Raw genomic sequence first — 20,338 nt, 5'->3', positions numbered from 1 at the left:
ATTGTCTACCACATTTATTGTGTACCGATCCTAATGGTCTACCACATTTATTGTGTACCGATCCTAATGGTCTACCACATTTATTGTGTACCGATCCTAATGGTCTACCACATTTATTGTGTACCGATCCTAATGGTCTACCACATTTATTGTGTACCAATCCTAATGGTCTACCACATTTATTGTGTACCAATCTTAATGGTCTACCACATGTATTGTGTACCAATCCTAATTGTCTACCACATTTATTGTGTACCAATCCTAATGGTCTACCACATTTATTGTGTACCAATCCTAATGGTCTACCACATTCATTGTGTACCAATCCTAATTGTCTACCACATTTATTGTGTACCAATCCTAATTGTCTACCACATTTATTGTGTACCAATCCTAATGGTCTACCACATTTATTGTGTACCAATCCTAATGGTCTACCACATTTATTGTGTACCAATCCTAATGGTCTACCACATTTATTGTGTACCAATCTTAATGGTCTACCACATTTATTGTGTACCAATCCTAATGGTCTACCACATTTATTGTGTACCAATCCTAATGGTCTACCACATTTATTGTGTACCAATCCTAATGGTCTACCACATTTATTGTGTACCAATCCTAATTGTCTACCACATTCATTGTGTACCAATCCTAATTGTCTACCACATTTATTGTGTACCAATCCTAATTGTCTACCACATTTATTGTGTACCAATCCTAATGGTCTACCACATTTATTGTGTACCAATCCTAATGGTCTACCACATTTATTGTGTACCAATCCTAATGGTCTACCACATTTATTGTGTACCAATCTTAATGGTCTACCACATTTATTGTGTACCAATCCTAATGGTCTACCACATTTATTGTGTACCAATCCTAATTGTCTACCACATTTATTGTGTACCAATCCTAATGGTCTACCACATTTATTGTGTACCAATCCTAATTGTCTACCACATGTATTGTGTACCAATCCTAATTGTCTACCACATGTATTGTGTACCAATCCTAATGGTCTACCACAATTATTGTGTACCAATCCTAATGGTCTACCACAATTATTGTGTACCAATCCTAATTGTCTACCACATTTATTGTGTACCAATCCTAATTGTCTACCACATTTATTGTGTACCAATCCTAATGGTCTACCACATTTATTGTGTACCAATCCTAATGGTCTACCACATTTATTGTGTACCAATCCTAATGGTCTACCACATTTATTGTGTACCAATCCTAATGGTCTACCACATTTATTGTGTACCAATCCTAATGGTCTACCACAATTATTGTGTACCAATCCTAATGGTCTACCACATTTATTGTGTACCAATCCTAATGGTCTACCACAATTATTGTGTACCAATCCTAATGGTCTACCACATTTATTGTGTACCAATCCTAATGGTCTACCACATTTATTGTGTACCAATCCTAATGGTCTACCACATGTATTGTGTACCAATCCTAATGGTCTACCACAATTATTGTGTACCAATCCTAATGGTCTACCACATGTATTGTGTACCAATCCTAATGGTCTACCACAATTAAATTTCTCTTTAGAACTGTTTCACATTAGTTTTCTATGAGCTTTTTATTGCTAACTATATGTGTGGGTTTGCTCATTGTTGAAGGCTGTACAGTTACCTTTTATTTACATCCTCTGGTGGATAGGCGTCTCATTGTCAACCGATATGTATGTTAGTTGGTTTTGTCTTTAAATAGTCAATTTATAGAAAATAACAATACAATTTGAAATCATTAACCATAAATTTATTTCAATCATAATAGTCATGTATACACAATAATTTTATCATACAGAATAATGTTTGGTAAAATAATGCTTGCCCTTTACAAGGTTTAGAATCTGATACTGTTAACATACAAATTTTCAGGCCATCCAAAACCAAACAAAAAGTAAAATAACAAAAAATACTAACCTCCAAGGGAAATTCAAAACAGAAAGTCCTTTTATATAAATTGGCAAAATCAAAAGCTCAATGGACATGATGTACAATGGCACATTCCCCATTTTCATTCTCAATTTTATCATGAATTAAAATCTAAATTGACTCTTTCAATCTGAACACCTTAATCTTAAATACATCGAAGTTTATATTAATATGATGCAAGATATTTTTTCAGAAATGTCTATTGCCATACATTTTTGTTAAGACACTTGCATGCAGTCAAGTCAGATCAGATCAGTTTATTACAAAGTCTTTTGTGATCAAAAATATTGTGGAACAATTATATCTTAATTACCTAACAAACCAGTAAACAATAATTATCATGATTATATATATGTATGTTTAAACAAAATCATCAAACAATTTTTAGGTCTATCTATTGACTCTATTCCATTTAAATTGATTTGACAGGATCGAAAGGGACTTAGGTCTAACCATACCCAACATAATTTCTTTGATTTATTTTTGGGTACATCAGAAGGAATTTCAACCATTAACCATCAAAGTCAAAAACCGAAATTTCCCTTCCCACCCTTCACCATTCAGGACATTGGACATGAGGAAAGCAAGCTAGCTATCAGTCATTTAAATTAACTCTGTCAATTTAAACAACCAGGTAAATCTACAGATAGTTAAATGACCACCTGTTGGTAATAGCTCTCACAATACCTATTGTACAATTTAAATGGACAAATTGTATTGACATTTTTTTAAACTGGCAGGTAATAGGTAATTCACTACCACAAAGGTTATTGGCTAAGCACAGTAAATTCATGTTTCACCTGGTATCCAACGAATAATAATGAATTCACAGTAACTGTTGCATACCTTAATAAATAAATGATGAGCAAGCTTCATTTCAACAGATCTCACTGTTCATGGCATACCTTAATAAATAAATGATGAGCAAGCTTCATTTCAACAGATCTCACTGTTTATGTATGATAATAGACATGGTAGGGTAACATGATTTTTAGGGTTAGGGTTTTGGATAACATACATGTATTCTATCCCAAAAATTAAAATTCAGTATTTGACTTTTACAGACTTGAGTTGGACTCCAATACAACTTGAAGCAGATCATTTCCTGGCAAATGTTACTGTTTCTCAGCAACAATTCATTGAATAGATTGGTTTTTAATTCAAGATTCTTTGCATATAACATAAGTGTATCTTAATTTAAGTACTATAGGAATGTTTGCAATTATTTTTGACGATAAATACATTTGATAAAATGATTTTATTTGCAAAAAGATCAAAGTTGCTGATTTTTCATACAAATTCATTGGAAGGAATGAAGCGAATCTATATTTATCATTTGTGTCATATTTCAAATGACCTCTAATGGTTGTCTTATTGGTAATCATACCATATCTCCAATTAAAGACAGAGGGTACAAATTAATTAAGAAAAGTTAAATACCTAAAGGGATAAATGACTGGGGGTTGGGTTGGGGTATGATCCTTCATTTCTGTAAAGAATATAATTTGAGTCAATTGACTGATCATTGTTGACTGATCATTGTTGACTCATCATTGTTGACTGATCATCATTGTTGACTGATCATTGTTGACTGATCATTGTTGACTGATCATTGTTGACTGATCATAGTTGACTGATCATTGTTGACTGATCATTGTTGACTGATCATTGTTGACTGATCATTGTTGACTGATCATCATTGTTGACTGATCATTGTTGACTTGATCATTGTTGACTGATCATTGTTGACTGATCATTGTTGGCTTGATCATTGTTGACTGATCATTGTTGACTGATCATTGTTGACTGATCATTGTTGGCTTGATCATTGTTGACTGATCATTGTTGACTGATCATTGTTGGCTGATCATTGTGGACTGATCATTGTTGACTGATCATTGTTGACTGATCATTGTTGACTGATCATTGTTGACTGATCATTGTTGACTTGATCATTGTTGGCTGATCATTGTTGACTTGATCATTGTTGACTGATCATTGTTGACTGATCATTGTTGACTGATCATTGTTGGCTTGATCATTGTTGACTGATCATTGTTGACTGATCATTGTTGGCTGATCATTGTGGACTGATCATTGTTGACTGATCATTGTTGACTGATCATTGTTGACTGATCATTGTTGACTGATCATTGTTGACTTGATCATTGTTGGCTGATCATTGTTGACTTGATCATTGTTGACTGATCATTGTTGACTGATCATTGTTGACTGATCATTGTTGACTTGATCATAGTTGACTGATCATAGTTGACTGATCACTGTTGACTGATCATTGTTGACTGATCATTGTTGACTGATCATTGTTGACTGATCATAGTTGACTGATCACTGTTGACTGATCACTGTTGACTGATCATTGTTGACTGATCATAGTTGACTGATCATTGTTGACCGATCATAGTTGACTGATCATTGTTGACTGATCATAGTTGACTGATCACTGTTGACTGATCATTGTTGACTGATCATTGTTGACTGATCATTGTTGACTGATCATTGTTGACTGATCATTGTTGACTGATCATTGTTAACTGATCATTGTTGAAATGTCTTTCTATACTGATTTCTGTGCTGTTTTTATGTTTGTTATATAAGTCCACTGATAGAGAATGACGAGAGGGAGTGTCAATCTAAAAACCCATGTTTCATCTTGCCAAACAACATATGCCTGTCCTGCCCAATCATTTTCTTTTTAATTTTTTTTTATAAATTGGGAAACTTAGTGTTGAAGGCATAATTTATTTACAACTTTCCAGGATTTAAAGCTTCACATATTTATATACTGAGGCTGGTGTAATGCGGAAGACTGAATGTTGCCCTCTCAATGTCTTTAGGTTATTCTTGTTGTTTGGTTGCTGTCTCATTGACATAAACCCAACATCTCAGGTTTCCAATTTGTATTCATACCAATTAACAAATGATAGCATTATCCAAAAGTAACTTAAACAACTGAGGTCAAAAGTCAAATTTTAAAGGTCAAAGCACTATCACAAGGTCATTCATCCAAAACGTAATATGTTTTTTTTTTCTTTTCTTGTCTGTTTAGAATGGTGGGGTCATTCATCCAAATCTAAAGTTTCTAAATCTTCTTCTATTTGATCAAGATCTTCCCCGTCAAATAGGTCCTCGTCAATTTCAATATCACCATTCATGTTCGCTGCATCTGTATCGGACATATTGTCTGTTGTAGGTAACGCACCAGCTTCATTTAACTTGGACTCTTCGTCTAAAATAATGAAAGTAAAAAATAACATATATCATATTTATAGAGAGTCTCATAACAACAACACTTTAGGGGCTGCTGCAGAAATTTATTGATCTACATGTTTCGGTGCCTAGGGCACCGTCATCAGGATAAAAACAATACATAAAATCATGCTGAAGTACAAAAGTGTAAAAGTGTAAAACTTTAAATGTCACAATGTTACAATGGTCAGTAACGTTATTAATAGCAACTGAAAGTGAAAGTGAAAGTTCATTGTAAGTATGTAAGTAAACTATAAAAAGAAATTAATAAAAATGTTTTTGTTGTGAAAATGTTTGTTAAAATTATTCTGCCAACATGTGTTTATCCTCTTACATCGTGGAAAGAATAATACAATAAGTTGTCAGGCTGTGTATAGACAGTATAGGTTGTGTGGTCTGAATGTTTATTTAACTTTCTTCCCCAAAATAGACGACATTTTATCAGCAATTCCGTACCATTTCGACTGGCTTCTCTTGGCCAGAGGTACTACTTCCAATCACGTCAGGAATGATGTAAAATGTTTCGGTCGCCGAGAGTAAAGGACAAAGTATAAATATCACTAGTCTATGCTGAATTTTAACTATGTGTTCGTTCATCAAACTATCGGGAATGGCCAGTAATCTGTAAAAGTGGTAGTATCATGAGGGTTGTATGTTTGATTAATATAATTTTCGGGAGCATCAGATTGAATTTGAAGAATACGAAGTTGGGTGCATTTAATTTCAAATGAATTCTGTAAGAGAGAAATAATTTCCTATCACTGTTCTTTTCCTCCTTAGCACTCGTTTTTGGTTAAGATGGTCCATTATTATTTATTTCTTTTCTTGTGTTGGATGGCAGCATTATCGGAAGGTTCCTGTAGGTGCCTCAATAAAATATAACTTTGTTTACTCTGTGCGAAAGGCTAGTATGATTAGCGCTGGTTGTAATTGATAAAATATATTTATTCTATTTATTTTGTACATATAAATCAGGTTGCTGTCTGTTATGCTTTTTCATTTTAATTGAGGTCTTGTCATAAATCAAGTCCTTTGCTTTATCATTGAATTGTTTCATATTTTGTCATGTGGAGGCCACCTATAGCTGACTATATAGTATGTTTTGCTTATTGTTGAAGGATAAAGTGTGACCTATAGTTGTTACCTTTTAAGTCATTTGGTCTATGGTGGATAGCTGACTCATTGGCAACCATATCACTTCTTATTTGTATATCTTTTGGATAGCTGACTCATTGGCAACCATATCACTTATATAATTCTCAATTACAATTGTCTGGGTGGCGGGTGCTGACATAAACTGCCTTCCAACCAAATACATTTTTTTCTGGAATAGCACTTAGTCAAAATTGACCCACTAGGTGTTTTATATACTTTAACCTCCCTATGGAATATCCTATAGCATAGTTAACATTAGATGATGTTTTATATTCTTTAAATCTTCCTATGAAACACATTTAGTCAAAGTTAATTTTAGATGTGTTGAACATTCTTTAACCCTCCCAATGAAAAACACCATAAGTCAACATTAAAAGGGATTCGACATTCTTTTAACCATCCATTGAAATGCCTTTATACAAAGTAAGCATTATTTGGTGTCGGATATTCTTTTAACCTCCTTATGAATGTCTCTTAGTTAGGCATTTATAGGGAGTTTTAACAACACTTTTTGGCTATTTCATAGTGGCCAGTTGTTTCGGCAAAGGAAGCAGGAGTGCCCAGAGATAAACACCAACCTTAGATAGATAAACTGACAACCCTAGTCAATTAAGATTGGAGTGAAGTGCACCTACACTAGCTGGATTCAAACTCACAACATCAGTTTTGACTGGCTAGTGATTACAGTAGTAGCTTTTTAGACAATTTAGCCACCGATTAAGAAATTCTTTTAACCACCCTATGAACACCCTTAAGCAGAACTCATTATACAATGTTGTTGGATATTAATGTACCCTAGGTTAACACTGCTTAGGTTACAGTGACCTATATTTATCTTACCATTATTTCGTACAACACCATTTGTCATCGGTACCCTGGACTCTGGGGCTACTGTCCCTTCACCTTTACCCACGTAATTGTTAAATGAATCTAAATTGATTTCTTGGACGACAATTTCATCCTCATCCTGAAAAAAAAGATACACAAAAATGCATAAAAATAATAGCACTAAAATGATATATATATGTAAATTACACAAGAGCACATATAAAAATTCAATTTTTAACATGCTAGTTTCTATGTAAAAGACTCTAAGATCACAAGTCTTTATTCTTAATGTGTGCCTAGAAAGGCAGAAGCAAATACACCTCATCTTCAGTTTGACCTACACAGTTCTGAACTTGACCATATTTCCATCTTCAACCAGGTGCTCCGTATGTCTCAGCTATATACAACCCCAGTGGTCGAACCCTGAACAGTTGGGGCAAATTTGGTCACAATACTCAAGCTTGATACTGTCTGAATTTGGATTGTGATCAAATTTTTTACATAATACAGGTTTTTGTCACAAAATTAATGTGGTCAAAGATCTTACAAATCTATTGCACAATACTGTGCAACTGAATATTTCTTCTTGAAACTTTTCAAAATTTGAAACATTCTACAATCCCAAATTTTTTTTGGGGTCGTATAAAAAGGGGGCCTACAATACCCCTCAAATCTTAAAAAAAAACCAATGGTTTGCATAATCTTTGACATAAGTTCTCTCCCTTGTCATCTTGAAACATTTGCTGTCATATCAACATTTTAAAAACAATTTATTCATTTTACTTACATCTTCATCTCTTTCCCGTTCTATCTCTCCCTCGTCAGCCTCATCGTCATCCATTCCTATCAAGTCAGGGTTAAACTCAAACATATCTCTGCCAGTAATCTGAAATTATAAATCAAAGCACTGTAGTCCTAAAAGTCAGGGTTAAACTCAAACATATCTTGGCCAGTAAACTGAAATTATAAATCAAAGTGCTGTAGTCCTAAAAGTCAGGGTTAAACTCAAACATATCTCAGCCAGTAATCTGAAATTATAAATCAAAGTGCTGTAGTCCTAAAAGTCAGGGTTAAACTCAAACATATCTCGGCCAGTAATCTGAAATTATAAATCAAAGTGCTGTAGTCCTAAAAGTCAGGGTTAAACTCAAACATATCTCGGCCAGTAATCTGAAATTATAAATCAAAGTGTTGTAGTCCTAAAAGTCAGGGTTAAACTCAAACATATCTCGGCCAGTAATCTGAAATTATAAATCAAAGTGCTGTAGTCCTAAAAGTCAGTGTTAAACTCAAACATATCTCGGCCAGTAATCTGAAATTATAAATCAAAGTGCTGTAGTCCTAAAGGTCAGGATTTAACTCAAAACATATCTCTGTCAGTAATCTGAAATTATAAATCAAAGTGCTGTAGTCCTAAAAGTCAGTGTTAAACTCAAACATATTTCGGCCAGCAATCTGAAATTATAAATCAAAGAGCTGTAGTCCTAAAGGTCAGGATTTAACTCAAATATTTCTCTGTCAGTAATCTGAAATTATAAATCAAAGTGCTGTAGTTCTAAAAGTTATGGTTAAACTCAAACATATCTCTGCCAGTAATCTGAAATTATAAATCAAAGAGCTTTATTCCACAAACTAACATTCAATACTGACATAAGCTTGAAACACATCCTCTTCTGTTCTCCTTAAGGTGGTACACAACACTACAGGGAAATAACTCTGTAAAATTAGCTGTTTTAATCACATTCTTCTGATGCAGATTAATTAAGCTTCTCAATAAGTATAATTTGTGTTTGTCAATTTGCTATATATATATCAAATGAAATTTTCTGATAAAGTTTTATTGTTTTTAAATATTTATATTTTTGTCTACAAAGTAAATGTTTTGTCAAAATTAATTTTAATCAAGGTGTTTTCTACAACATTGAATAAATATTAATAGAGAGAACAATAGCTACTCATATCCATAATTCTATTATACTTACTCCCAACATTTTTCCAGCTTTAAAGTCACATTTCTTTTTGTCTTTAGCCTCTCTTGCAATTTCAATCTTTTCACTTCTCTATAAAAAAAAATAAAAAAGTCAGGTGATTCACTCGGCAAACAGAAAGTAGGTAAAACTTAAAATGTGTCATATGACATTAATGAAGATTGTTGTCATATAAAAAGTTATCAAAGGTACCAGGATTATAATTTAGTACGCCAGACGTGCGTTTCGTCTACATAAGACTCATCAGTGATGCTCATATCAAAATATTTATAAAGCCAAACATGTACAAAGTTGAAGAGCATTGCGAATTCAAAATTCCAAAATGTTGTGCCAAATACGGCTAAGGTGATCTATGCCTGGGATAAGAAAATCTTTAATTTTTTCGAAAAATTCAAAGTTTTGTAATTGGCATATATATCTCATAAGAATTTCATGAGTATAGTCAGAAATTAGAACTTGTAGGTACTAAGAAAAATGACAAAAAAATCATACATGTGTGCATGACATTTATTTTTTTTCAACATTTTTCAGCAAAGAAAAAGTAAAACATTAAATGAACTGATAGCCTGCTATTTTGGTGTAAAATTTCATAGGAACCAATCACTTAAACTAAAGTTATTGTTCGGAAACCGAATGTGTCTTCGGACGAGAATGACACAGATGACGACATCATAGCATTATACAAACCAAAAAAATGTTTGTAGTCGTATAAATATGTAAAACAAATCACATTTATTCAATGAAACAAAATAAACTTCTTATCGAAATCATTTGTGGTTTTTAATGACATAGTTACATTAATAGTTGACCTGAGGTCAATTAACGTTGATGTGGTCATTGAACAATCTGTTACCATGACAAATTAACATAAGCATTGTGACATACAAAATGTATGGAATATCCCCATGATGAAATGAATTTGAAAGTCATTTATTTATCCTACCTTTCTTTCCTTCCATTTTATGAATGTTTCATATGTAACCCTGGTAACATTAGCCCCCAAGGCTGCTCTCTGTAAAACAAACAAAACAAAAAGATATATTTGAACATGTTGAAATAAAACCATTAATTATCATATAAAAAAGGCACAATCGTCAAAATATTTTCTTTATACAAATATCCTACCCTAATTCATACAGTTCAAATTAATTACAACACACTCGACCTTGGATGAGTCGAACCTCAGATAAGTCAAATACTTTGGTCCAGTCCTTCATCTTCCACTTAACAAGGTTCAACTGTATCCACAAAGATGAAGGTTTTCCTCAATCCACATAATGTGTACACAGGAAATCAATTATTCCACAGTAAATATTAACCAACTTAAGACCGTCCATAACACTTTAAGAATTTATGTCAACAGTTGATACTGTGGATTCATTTATTTTTGTGGGTACCAATTTTCGTGGATAAAGGAAAACTTGTTGTTTGTGGATACTTAATTTTGTGCTTTTGCCGAGGTTTGCATAAAAGCAGATAGAAAATTTGTCTTTCGTTTAATTTCGTTGTTTACCTGTACTCGTGAAATCCACAAAAAATGTGTATCCAACGAATGATAACGAACTATAGTATATATAGCTATAGACCATGTAAAGTTTTAAGTCTATATTGCCTAAAAGGGCAATTAAATAAAATAGATTTGGGTGGCCAAGAAGGTCTTCACAAATCTCTATACCAAATAAAATATTGATCACATACCAATATTAGTATACAAGAAATGGACAAGTATCAATAATTTACCAATGACCCGCATCCAAAATAATAAACTTCCAGTCCTACCCTCTACAATTGTTTTAATTTAATTTCTCTATTAATTACAACAATCAGACAAACCTCTTTCTCTATTAATTCCTCAATGGTAATCTGATCCTCTTCTGTATCCTTCTTCTTGTCTTTCTTCAGAACAAATCCTGCAAATATTAAGGGAAAAAAGTTAAAACAAATAAATAATATTTACATCAAACCAACTTATTTACAGATACTTTTTTTTCATGTTCAGCTAGTTCTAACTGTATTGCAGCAATTTTCCCAGAAAAAGTACTTAATTACCCACTAATTAATATTGTTCATACTGTTTACTTATATTTTGACATTTCACAAGGTAATGTCTTTCTTAGACAATGTTAGAGTTAAGTCTTTACAATAAATCTAATGTATGTATACCGATTGATAATTCAGTCTAGGAATGCATGAAATATATAAGTTGTAATTAGATTTGAACTAGCTTTTAGTAACTATAGGTATTCTTCTTTTAGTGTCTGTGTCATTCTTTTTTTATCATGTTTATTGCTATTCATTTTTGTGACTCATGAAATTCTTATGAGATATGCCAATTGCAACTGATTTTTACAGTTTGTTATTATGTTGTGCTGTTACGCCACTGTCCAAGGTGAGGTTGACTGTTCATATTTAACCCACCACATTATTTGTGTGCCTGTTCAAAGTCAGGGTCCCATAGTGCAGTGGTTGTCTTTGGTAGCCAACTATTTAGTATGTGTGATAAGTAATTAATACACTATATGTAGATAAGTAATTTTAAAAGTACCTGGAGGTAAACAATGTCGATAATGACATTTGTCTGCACCGTTTGGACACGCCCAGAACCATCCATATTTACCATTTTCTACAGCTTCCAGGAAAAATTTGCATATCTATAAATAAACAAAAATTTACATATCTATAAATAAACAAATATCTATTTATATTGTGTATATTTACATGTAAACATACAAGTGTTGAAGGGTAATCTGTAATTTTAATCAATTGTAACTTATTACATTTTTTCAAGTAATCAACACTTTAATATCTGTAATGGACAACATTTTTTGATTACATGTAATCTTAGTATCATCAAATACATTTGACAGACACACACGTCCTCTGATTTGACAGACACACACGTAAATAAGTGCTTTCTCTTTCAGTATAGAATGTATAGTATATATGGTAAGTGTCTCAACAGAAATTATATTGTGATTGATAACATTTGCAATGATTTGATTTTGTGAATTTTTTACACTTCTCCTTTTGTGAATTTTTTACACTTCTCCTTTTGTGAATTTACCATGAGCTCTGTATTATTGTTATACTTTATTGTCTTGTTGGGTTTCTGTCTTATTAATGTGTATCTCTCATTTTTACATAAAATACACCATATATACATGATCTAGACCTAACTTACAATAGCCGTTTCCATTTTCTGTTTATTTGTAACTTACAATAGCTGTTTCCATTTTCTGTTTATTTGTAACTTACAATATCAGTTTCCATTTTCTGTTTATTTCTAACTTACAATAGCCATTTCCATTTTGTTTATTTGTAACTTGCAATAGCCGTTTCCATTTTCTGTTTATTTGTAACTTACAATAGCAGTTTCCATTTTCTGTTTATTTGCAACTTACAATAGCATTTTCCATTTTCTGTTTATTTCTAACTTCCAATAGCCATTTCCATTTTGTTTATTTGTAACTTGCAATAGCCGTTTCCATTTTCTGTTTATTTGTAACTTACAATAGCAGTCTCCATTTTGTGTTTATTTGCAACTTACAATAGCATTTTCCATTTTCTCTTTATTTGTAACTTAAGATAGCGGTTTCCATTTTGTGTTTATTTGTAACTTACAATAGCCGTTTCCATTTTCTGTTTATTTGTAACTTACAATAGCCGTTTCCATTTTGTGTTTATTTGTAACTTACAATAGCAGTTTCCATTTTCTGTTTATTTGTAACTTACAATAGCAGTCTCCATTTTTTGTTTATTTGTAACTTACAATAGCAGTCTCCATTTTTTGTTTATTTGTAACTTACAATAGCAGTCTCCATTTTTTGTTTATTTGTAACTTACAATAGCGGTTTCCATTTTCTGTTTATTTGCAGCTCCATGCTTCTTCTCAACAACTTCTTGTAATTTGGTTTCGTCCCAATCTTCAACGGTTTCTTAAAAAATATAACAAAGAATAAATCACTACCTCTACTATTACATTCACATGTTGTAGTGAAATAACTAATTGCTCATGGTAGCAGGTGGCTGGGGTGATAAAGTTGCTTTCCTGTCTTACTTTGCTTTGCTGGTCAAAAGCCATACCTACTCATGGTAGCAGGTGGCTGGGGTGATAAAGTTGCTTTCCTGTCTTACTTTGCTTTGCTGGTCAAAAGCCATACCTACTCATGGTAGCAGGTGGCTGGGGTGATAAAGTTGCTTTCCTGTCTTACTTTGCTTTGCTGGTCAAAAGCCATACCTACTCATGGTAGCAGGTGGCTGGGGTGATAAAGTTGCTTTCCTGTCTTACTTTGCTTTGCTGGTCAAAAGCCATACCTACTCATGGTAGCAGGTGACTGGGGTGATAAAGTTGCTTTCCTGTCTTACTTTGCTTTGCTGGTCAAAAGCCATACCTACTCATGGTAGCAGGTGGCTGGGGTGATAACGTTGCTTTCCTGTCCTGTCTTTGCTGAACTGCAAAAGCAATACCTACTCGCCCTGTTGTTCACAATACTTGACAATTCTTGAATTGCTTTCAGAAATTTTGAATTTTAACCAAGTTGATAAAAAAGCAATTTTTCGTTTAATAATAAAGAAATTCAAAGAAATTAACAATTTATTTTCTTTAGAACATGTAGAAAAGAGGTTAAACATGCTAAAGCATTGATTTTAAAGTTGGTTACATGTTATTTCATAAATAACAATTGGTTATCTATTCCAGTACTTGTTTCTCCATAGAGCATACATCAATCATTGTAAATTTCAGAGAAAAATACTTGATTTGCATTAAGGAAGTTCGCTTGTCGTGTTTTGAAATTTTTGTCAGATTTTCTAAATCCTCTGGTTTTTATCTATTTGATTGCTTTAAAAAAATTTGCCCACTGACCCCATTTTCTTTCTATAAATCTTTTACATGTATAATAATCATCCATCTGTAAAAGTCGTATAAAATCCTTGTTATTTTTTAATAGTTTTTGAGAACTTAAACTTGTCAATGATAAAGCTATGAAAAATCAAGACAGAACATTTTCCTGCCAAAATTTCAATGGCTAATATCTCGAAAACAGGTAAATTTACCCATATTTTATTTTTGGCTCTTTTGGTTCTGTTTATCATTCATCTATCAATATATACTAGTGGTGTGAAAATCTTGTTATTTTGAAACCTAGTATCGAACTTCCTTAATGTAGTGATACACAATTTTATGAAAAGCTGAGAACAGACCAGAGTGATATTTATAGAATATTAACTAATTGAAGAATTCAAATAAAAAAAAAATATTCAACGAGTGACCAAACAACACATTAATTCACAAATGGAGTTTGGCAAACGACTTTTTTTAAAGAAATTAATGTAAAACATGTAAGGAACTGTATCTTTTTTTCTACGCATTCACAATTTGTTATGATCTGCCTTTATCGACATCTTGACAACACCTATTGTTGTATGACGTCAGAGAGTGAAATAACCACGTTTATTTCACATGCGAAATTAAAGATTTTTATTTAACTGGGAAATCAATGTAATTCATTGCAACCAATGTAATAATTCGCTGTTTCAGAATCTAATGCATTCTGGGTAATATTTTCAAAAGCGTACACCAAAGCGTTGTGATTGGTTTAAAACGTTCTAAACAATGTAAATTCAACCAATGACGGAACGTTATTTTCATTTTGGGGAACGAACAATTAAATTACCCATGATTCTTTAGATTCTGAAACGGCCAATTATATTTACCTTTATCTTCACTTTTATCTTCATAAATATTTCTCTTTTCTGCTTTTCTTTCTACACCAAGGTCATGGGAGAATTTACACTTGGAACCTTTAGAACACTGGCCCTGTTTAAAAAAGGCACACAAAACAGATTTGGGGTCAGCACCTGAAAAAGCATAATGATAAATCTCAGGCTGGGCATAAAAATAAATGGGGAATGATGGTCCCACTTGCAAATAACGTTATAATGGGACATAACTCAAGAACCGTAAAAGTGACGCTTTCCCAATAAGCATTGTGTATCATAAGAATTGGTTGAAGCAAATCTAGATAGAGAACAGAAACTTTCCAAATAATAGATTTCTAAGCTGTATTTTGCAAACTTTTCTGAAGTTTTGTCTTCAATGATCCTCATCTGTGTTCTTTATTTGACCATTTTATCTTTTTTTATGTATATTTTGATGTATAGGTGAAGGGACACAACTCTTACATATCCTGTGCAAAGTGTCCATTAGTTTTGATTGGATGTAACTGTTTACCTCAAAGTTCAGTGTAAACCTCATTTTGATTGGATGACAATGTTCACCTCAATGTACAGTATAAATCTCATTTTGATTGGATTATTACATCAATGTACAGAATAAGCTTAACTTTGATTGGGTGTTTACCTTTGCCTACTGTCTGTACTGGTCTAAACAACATATTTAACTCATCTTGCTCTTTTTTCTTGTCTTCCTTTTTCTTGCCTGCTTGAGTCAATTCAGTAAGCTACAATAAAAAGCATCAATATTCATGAAATCACATTGAATTTCAATGGTTGAAAAATCTGATCAAATATCTATAATAACATGATTCAATTGGTCATGTTGGTTGAAACATTCAATCAGATATCAACAACAGCATGATTCTATTGGCCGAAACATTTGATCCAATATCTAAAATTACATGATTAGCACCATTAAATTGAGTTACTGTAAACTTCAGAATTAGATAGTAAAACCAGGACTTTCATCATGTTCATGTGAACGTATTGGTTTCAGCTTTACCTTGTGCAGACAGAAAGTCATGGGTCTGTTAGTCTTTATTTACTTGAAGAAGTAATATTATTATACTTATTTAAGTAAATTTATAAGATAAGATGGCCCTCTGCTGTTGTTTTTTATTTGGTCGGGTTGTTGTCTCTTTGACACATTCCCCATTTCCATTCTCAATTTTATTATTCAAGTGAATTTTATTTACATGTACAGGTATTTTTTTAAAGGTTAGTTATGTCCCTTACACATTCAGAATTTTTTACTTATGTAAGTGAAAAAGACATCCTATCTTCTTTTCTTAATTTCTTAGGATTTATTTGCTCCAATAGAATCTTAAATTGTCTGCCCTTTGCAAACGATTGTTATCTTCAGAACACTGCTCATTTACAAGCCCCCAGGGGAAATATTTAAAGGCCTTGCGCAAATACTTAAAATCTTTGAGCAATCAGTTTATTTGTTTTTAATTAACATGATTAATGAGATGAGACATTGAACATATAATTTATAAAAAATTATGAGCTAACCTGGTAAAATCATTAAAAGCATGTTTTTACATCTCAAAACATCAGAACTTTTGTGGAATTGAAAAAACAATTTACATATATACAAGTGAATTTTTGAGAAAATTAAGGGGGGATTATTCAAACATTATAATTAACTTATATTAGTATATTATTTTTATATTAGTATATTATTTTTACTTCTTCAAGTAAATAAAGTATACTTGTAAAAGACTGAAGTAGTACCCCTGACTGTCTATAATACTCTATATGCACCCGATTAAGAAACCTCCACACAGAAAACTTTATGCTTGTCTGTAAACACTTTAGCTCCCACATGCACAGGTAGAAATGAAAATAATCTATATAAGCTGAAACATATACCTTGCTTGTTTTTACGTTCCCACATTTGACTTGTTTCTCCACATGCTGAATGAACTTCTGTTGCTTTGATCCTTTCTTGTTTTTCAATCCAAAGGTTTTATCCTGGAAAACAATATTACAAAATTATTTTTATTTAAAAAAAAAACTGAATTAGAATATGTTTTTTATGTATAAGTCCTATTATTTATATTCTCAAGAATAAAATTTGTGTTTTTTTATTATTACTATAACTTGGTATTTAGAAACAAATTTTGAATTATTAATACGTGAAATTTTATTCATTTAAAAAAAAAATCCTGACCATAGACCCAATTTCTTGAAACGAAGTTGGCAACCTTTGGCTTCCCTCTATAGTTGAGTTTCACATTGTTAGTAAACATGCATTTATTTAGAGTCAAAATATGGTATATTGGTTTATATATGGTACTTATCAGTGATATGGGGATGAAGTCCCCAATTACGGAAGAAAAATCAATAAAAAAAAATTCAAAAATTTCAGGAAAATTTCCTGAATTTTTCATTCTACTAATGAACTCAAAATTGGTAACTTTTTTTTCAGATCTACTTCCTTTCCGGTCTGCATCTGAGCACAAATGTTTTCCCGGTATCGTTTACGCTCGGGATTTGAGGAAAATATTATGGGAAATTACCTTATAACAAGCAGGACAAGTAAGAAGGCCAATTAATTTTTAATAATTATTTGATATGAAAAAAACATTTCCTGATGAAAGCGTTTCTTTGTTTTAATACATTGAATATGACGTCATAACTTAAATAACGTCACAACTAAATCCCTAACAACAGAACCAAAATCGGAAATGTTACGGTATTTCCGTTTCTTTTATTAATGTCTTTGAATTAAAAAAAAAAAAAATCATACAGACATCATCCCCATTCACAGGTAATGCCTGCCTAATATTACACATTGAAAAATCTAGGATTTATGATAATAAGGTGAATGAGGGGGGATAGGAGGGGTCCTGATCCCGAAATCCCGGACTTAAAAAAACGAAATCCCGAGGTCCCGAATTTAAATAAAGTAAATCCTGACGTCCCGAAATCCGAAAAAAAAGGATTCCCGGATCCCGAAAGCGTCAATCCTGAAATCCCGAGCTAAAAAACACCCGATCCCGGAGTCCCGATAAAGGTCCTATCCCCCCTCGTGAATGGGCTACGAGGGGCTCATAACAGGATCCTGTCCTTGAGCACCTATGACAGGTTCCCATAAAATTTTGAGGTCATAAAACACCACAAAGGAAAAGTGATTGATGTATGAGGTAAAAAGGTCAAGCGGCCGGGTCAGCTGGGAAATTATAGCGATAAGGTGTATTGTACATAAATCATTGGTACATTTAGCATGTTTAGGAGAATTTTTTTTTTAAATCCCCAAATTGGTCTCTGTTCTCAGATTCTAGCCATACAGTTAATCATCAACTAATTCACTAAAAATACATTTGTCCAAAAAGTGTGTCGATTGTCCAGTTTCTAACATCAGTTAGTTGTTACTACTCAGACCGTTACACGAAAACATAGTATTAACCTCTATTGTTCTTTCTTTTTTCTTCGCCTCATTTTTCTTACTGGGTCCTTCTTTTTTAGGAGGCATGTTTAGCGGAAAAGATTCTCTTATTTACTGGGGAATCTTTGAAAATATTGCACAATACAGAAAATGTGTTCGGGAAAATTATGGCGGAGATGATCAATTCTCAGTTTCGAATTTACAAAGGATCATAAATTTTTAACTTGTTTTAGCAATAGAATATTTAACAAAACGATTAATTCATATCCTTCAGATGAAAAAAACAAGGGTTTATTAACATTTCTATTGTTTGCTAATGTAGTTCGAAAATAATGTAAAGCTAGTCCGTTGTTCACGGTGAGGTCAAAATAATGAAACCATTCCGACAAAGGTCCATAAATCACGTGTTTTGTGAATAATTGGTAACTATCGCTTAGTGATTTCCTTTAGTTAACAGCTAGTAATAATAACTTTAAACAGCCAAAAATATCCAATTCAGATACCGATACACTGTAAAATAGTATTTGGATATTTGATTAAATTCATACAAAACTTCTTTTTTTTAATTTTAATTCCATGGTTGAAATAAATTTCCGCACAAGTTTAAAGTTTCTGAACAGGTAATCTGAAAAGATTTGCAGTATCATACATTTACATATGGTTTGTTTGTGTGCATGTGAAATTGTGTAAGTCTTAGGGAGCTATCATGTCATTCGAGTTTTAAGGGGGCTTGGATGCAATCTGCAAAAAATGGCAGAACAGGGAGGTTTGAGTGAAAAAAGGTAAGACGAGACAGTATGCCAAAAGAAAGGACAGCATGACAATTTATGTTAAAAAAAGGCCAGGATGAAGCAGGAACGAAAAGAGTGAAAATAAAATGTCGGACAGAGTTTGCGATTTGAAAAAAAATCAGGACAATATTTCAATCCTAGAACCCCCCCCCCCCCCCCCATAAAAAATGAAATGGTAGCACCTTTAGGACATAAGATTTGTTTTCTTCAGATCAGTGACATGTTAATGTCTCCAGTTGTTGTGAGTCTAGGAGGGTAAGAATTTGCCCTTTTGTTATATATCAGTATGTATCATGGTCGGATTATGTTTCTGTTTGTAAGAGATAGTTGTTCCCCGTTTGCCAGTATTTTGTATTTATGTTTGTGACGTCATCTTTGTCTGATTAAAATGTAGAAATGGAAGCTGATGTGTTTTTATGTGTCCGTATGTTATCGCCTCCATCCATGCTATCAGAGCTATTCCCCTAGTCTGTAATACTTTACGTTAAGCGTCAAACTGCCATTTTCGGCCACCGTTAGCGTCAAATAGATTTAGATTATAACATGAGTCGTCAAAATTTTGGGATTCGTCAAGGATTTCAAATAATTATCGTAAATCGTTATTTCTGAGAGAAAACTAGCGTGATCAATCGTCAAAATCAGTCGATTTTCACAGTTTTTATCGTCTAAAAGAAATATGATGTACGTTTTATCGTCATGCATGCACCAAAAGTACCGATAACGTAATTTGGCAAGCCTTTTTACAGCTATTGTTATGAAGGTACCCCTATTACGACCGTTATGTTATGCATATGTTTTTTATATTCGGTAAAAATTTCCTTAGAGCTTGTGTTGTGTATTTAACTTATGCCGAATCAAAATATTTTTTTCTTATATATTTTCTTATCCACGACAATTCAGTGTTTTCGTTTTTTTTCAAAAATTATAAGAAAAAGATTTGAAATACAGTTTTCATTCCATTTTTGATACTTACCTCTGTACTTTCCGTAGAGGGTACAGATATCTGACGATTCTGCTCAGACAGGCGATATGGCTTACACAAAAACTTTATTCCGCCGCAGTATTATACGGAAGCGTATTCAGCCAGTATTATACGGAAGCGTATTCAGCCAGTATTATACGGAAGCGTATTCAGCCAGTATTATACGGAGGCGTATTCAGCCAGTATTATACGGAGGCGTATTCAGCCAGTATTATACGGTTCCA

General features: G+C 32.7%; 1 protein-coding gene across 1 annotated transcript; it reads right to left on the bottom strand.

The window, feature by feature from the left end:
• Positions 1-1,769: 1,769 nt before the first annotated feature.
• Positions 1,770-18,549, bottom strand: LOC143059057 (zinc finger CCCH domain-containing protein 15-like). The gene is made up of 13 exons (XM_076232524.1): positions 18,363-18,549; positions 16,823-16,924; positions 15,573-15,672; positions 14,927-15,070; positions 13,055-13,146; positions 11,757-11,862; positions 11,045-11,121; positions 10,155-10,223; positions 9,206-9,283; positions 8,011-8,109; positions 7,236-7,362; positions 4,161-5,220; positions 1,770-3,488 (listed from the first exon to the last, which is right to left on the bottom strand). The coding sequence occupies exons 1-12, from the start codon at positions 18,426-18,428 to the stop codon at positions 5,051-5,053; spliced, it is 1,230 nt and encodes a 409-aa protein (XP_076088639.1). The 5' UTR covers positions 18,429-18,549; the 3' UTR covers positions 1,770-3,488; positions 4,161-5,050.
• Between the last annotated feature and the right edge of the window lie 1,789 nt (positions 18,550-20,338).

This window comes from Mytilus galloprovincialis, chromosome 14 (genome assembly GCF_965363235.1).
Source record: "Mytilus galloprovincialis chromosome 14, xbMytGall1.hap1.1, whole genome shotgun sequence".
In the NCBI taxonomy this organism is placed as follows: Eukaryota; Metazoa; Mollusca; class Bivalvia; order Mytilida; family Mytilidae; genus Mytilus; species Mytilus galloprovincialis.
Note: the sequence above shows the minus strand (reverse complement) of the source record. Positions and strands in the feature narration are given on the sequence as shown.